Below are 4,258 nucleotides of genomic sequence, written 5' to 3' on the forward strand. Positions count from 1 at the left end.
GAATTTTCTTTGCTCATTAAACCCTTATGAATTCATATATAAGTTCACCACATTTTAATATTTTCTTTGCTCATTAAACCCTTATGAATTCATATATAAGTTCACCATATTTTAATCTAAGTTTGAGATTCCCTTAAATTCAAATTTCAAACTTTAAATGTAGCGAACCTAGTGACTTACTTGTGGAGCATGGTCTACCTTGTTCAACCAAAAGAAACTATAGAAAATCATAGTCAATTACAGTGAAACATTATCAATCATGGTCCACCAAAGGAAACTATGGAAAACCATAGTCAATTATGGTGAAATATTATCAAGCATGGTCAATTTTTGTCAACTTTAGCCTTTCATGCATAATTATAGTCAACCATAATTAACATGATTTTCCATAATCAACCATGGTCAACCTTGAACAATTTTGTTAACTATAACCAACATAATTAACTATATAGAAAAAAAAACATTAAAAACTCTAGTAAACCATTAATTATAAAAATTTAAAAATAATATCAATTGACAGATATCAATTACTTTCGTATTAATATAATTATTGTAAGTATATATATATATATATATATATATATAATTTAAGTGATATAAAAACAAAGTGTTTTCCTTAAAAAAACATTTACATATTAAAATAAAATTATTATTATTATAATATTAACGAAAACTACTTTAATCAATATCCTAACATATTATTTTTATAATAATAATGACAAGATGGTAGGCATTTTCGTAGAAGGACACCAGAAGTTCACTCTATGAATCGCATAAGGTAGGATTACATCCCTCAATCATGCAAATATTATTACAAAACTACTCGAATCAATATCCTAACATAATATTATAATAATAATAATAATATTGACAAGATGGTACGTAATAATATTGACAAGATGGTACGTATCCTAGTACAGAAGTTTCCTCTCTAACTCTACTGGGAAAAAATTGTGGGCTATGCATCTGGTAAGGTAGGATTACATCCCTCAGTCATGGAGGTCTTCGCTGCTTGATCGTTAACGGTGGTTTTATAGGTGTACCATCGAGCGAAAACGATGAAATACGCCAAATTGATAGTGCTATATCCCGCCAGGAGCCAGTAGAAGTTATCGAGCTTGGCCTCATTCAGATTCTGCGCTACCCAATTCTGGTGACCACGCCCGCCTGTGGTGTTGTGCACAATGCTGACGATGAGACTGCTGACATAACTACCCACACCCATGGACAAAAAGGAAAGTGCACCCGCTACACTCCTCATGTTCTCCGGGAATTGACTGTACAGAAATTCGAACTCTCCGACTAGGCCGAACGCGTCTGCCAGACCGGCCACAGAATACTGAGGAACCAGCCACAGTGCTGACATCGGAATCACATCCCCCGGTTTCTCCTTGAAACCGTGGCTCAACGCCACGCTCCGCCGCTTCGTTTCCACAGCCGCGGCGAAGGTCATAGATAAGGTGGCGAGGGCCAATCCGAGCCCCATTCTCTGTAAAAGCGTTATGCCTTTACCTTCCTTGGTCATCCGCCTGGAGAAGGGCACGATGCACCTGTCGTAGACGGGCAAAAACAAGGTGACCGTTAGCATTGTGAAGATTCCGAATGATCCTGCCGGAATCTGGAAATGCTTCCCAAAGTGTCTGTCCATCGTTTCTGCTTGCAGAACAGAGAATGTGTTTAGCTGTGCCATCCACACAAATAGGCTGATGGTGCCTGACCATATGGGCAGTATTCTTATCACCGATTTTAGCTCTTCCACTTGCTGAAGACTGCACAGTCTCCATGGATTGGCCACGGATCCGTCTTCCTTTAAATCTCCTTGGGTTTTTATAGAAGCCTTGTTCAGAAACCTGAAAATTGATTCCCAAAGATCCATCAGCTAAACTATACATCCCGCAGAACAGAGATTACTGTTCTGTTATATTCTGAAAAATTCAATGAAGATTCAAGAAGTTCGATGTACGCGAAGCTCAAGATTCAAGATTCAAGTTTCTTGAAGTTCAAGATTCGGGAAGTTCTGAAAAAGGTTTATTACTGTTTTAATAGATCACGCATAGATTATACTTTTGGTTATAATGTGAGCTTACATGAATTGCTCTGTAAGAACCACCCTTGATTTGAGAACTCCGTTCGGTGGAGGGTCATAATACTCAGATGTCTGCGAAGACAACGACAGATGGCGTTTTCTTGCCGCACTAACCAGTACTTGCAGGAAGCTGGTGAATGGGCTTCCCTCTGGTGTAACAAGAATATAGAGTTTTTCTCCCAGAAAGAAGCTCGTGACAGAAAGAAACATGAGACCGGTGGGAATACCCAAACCCCAACTCCAGCTTACGTTAGCTTGGATGTATACTATGATCGTCAGTGCCGCCATCATTGCTATGACCGATGAAAAGTAATACCAGTTGAAGAAGCTCTGTATATTTCTCTTCCCCTTTTGGCTCGTGTAATCAAATTGATCTGCGCCAAACGCCATCGAACACGGTCTGATACCGCCAGCACCTATGGTCATCATTATAAAGGAGGAATAGAGTAAGGCATTTTGACTTCTTGTTGCAGGTTTGCACGGGGTTCCTGCAGCAGTGCTGCAGGCAGGCGGTCTGAAGTGTGGAAATATGGCTGTAAGAGAGAGAAGAGCCATTCCCTTCACAATAGAAACCGGGATATTAGAAAGCTGAAGGCATTTGACTATTGTTCCCTTCATGACACACAAAGATTTACTATTATAAAGCAAACAAGTGAAAAACTAATTTTTTATTTACAATCATTAATTAACGGTTTAAATATTTATAATGATCAATAGCGTAACATACAATTAGTGACGCTATGCAGCCAAGAGCAATAGTCCAGAATTTGCCGATATAAGAATCAGAGAGAAACGCGCCTAGAAGCGGGGTAAGGTTTGTCGTTCCCATCCAGACGTTAAGAACGTACGAAGCCGTCACATTTGGCACGTTGAATTCTTTTGTTAAGTAGACGATCATGTTTGAGAGCAAACCCATGGTTGCCAATTTCTCACACGTCTCGTTTCCTGCAAGTTCAACACCAACAAATTCAGAGCAAATAAGGATACATCTGCCAAATTAAGAGAAAATACACTGAAAGGACTAGATAGTGGCAACAAACCATTGTCCCTTGATCAAATATCGGGGTATTCTTTAAAAAAAAAATCTTACAAATTAAATCAGAAAATAATGGAAATTTTAATTTTGATGCGATTGTTGTAAATTTCTATGTTCATCAAATTCCGAAATATTTGAGTAATCTACAATCAACTCAAAAATACAAAAAAAAACAAAAAAAAAACCTTTAACATTCTAATTTAAAAAAAACTTCAAAACTTTAAACACCTATGGCCGAGCTTATGGCCTATGGAATTTCCAACACCTCAAATATCTATCAGATAATTAATCCAAACAAGTAATAACAGATTTGAATCTATCAATACAGTCGATCACAGATATCAACATTATTATTTTGTTTTTCTTTTAAATGCCAGCCATATTCAACTATACCAGGGTGGTAAACATGAATGATAAGAATAATATGAGTAGTTCACCTATGATAAAAGGCATAGTTTTCCATCCTCCTCGGTTTCTGTGATTACGAATACGGCAGAAGCTTTTCACTTTGCATGGCCAGGACGTCAAGATCGTCGTGCACCAATCTGCCAAATCATCCCCGCCATCAAAGTTGGCACTTTCCTTTACATCAGGGCTCGGATTCCGCAATTTGGTCGGCGCTGCAAGCGAATCCATCTCCCGCTGGTTGTGCGCAGCCATGGCTTGCCTGCTACCTGTGGGCTAATTGGTACAAGTCCCTAGTGAAGTCCGGCACCGAGAATATATAACAGTGGCAACCGCTGAAAAGGTGCCTAGAAGCTGGTAGAGAACGCAATTGACTTGCAGGTGCGAAGGTTAGGTGGTACTGCCATAGCGAGGACGCGTGTGAGGAGAAGATGGGCCTATTTCTACTCCATTTTGCATGACTCGACTGGATTCACAGTCCGTGATCCCATAACTAAAGCTTTCGGAATCCCATAATTTATTAAAATTCAATTGTACATTTTGATGGTTTAGATTCAATTGCCTTTGAAATCTTATTTTATTAGGATTATAAATTAAAATATACAATTTCATTTAAAGATTTTCAATGTTAACTAAAACATAAATTATTAAACAAAATATTAAATCATTACATTTTGTCAAGTAAGAATGGATCTTTCTATTAATTGAACAAGCACAAGCACAAGATTACA

At 38.1% G+C, this 4,258-nt stretch overlaps 1 protein-coding gene across 1 annotated transcript; it reads right to left on the reverse strand.

Annotated features, from left to right (window-relative positions):
* Positions 1-745: 745 nt before the first annotated feature.
* LOC149142962 (protein NRT1/ PTR FAMILY 2.9-like) lies at positions 746-3,828 on the reverse strand. The gene is made up of 4 exons (XM_089447401.1): positions 3,560-3,828; positions 2,814-3,031; positions 2,088-2,644; positions 746-1,850 (listed from the first exon to the last, which is right to left on the reverse strand). Exons 1-4 carry the CDS (start codon positions 3,780-3,782, stop codon positions 959-961), a joined length of 1,890 nt encoding a protein of 629 aa, XP_089303527.1. The 5' UTR covers positions 3,783-3,828; the 3' UTR covers positions 746-958.
* Between the last annotated feature and the right edge of the window lie 430 nt (positions 3,829-4,258).

Source organism: Pinus tabuliformis, chromosome X, assembly GCF_031772625.1.
Source record: "Pinus tabuliformis cultivar Carrire ecotype Pingquan chromosome X, CPIR1, whole genome shotgun sequence".
In the NCBI taxonomy this organism is placed as follows: Eukaryota; Viridiplantae; Streptophyta; class Pinopsida; order Pinales; family Pinaceae; genus Pinus; species Pinus tabuliformis.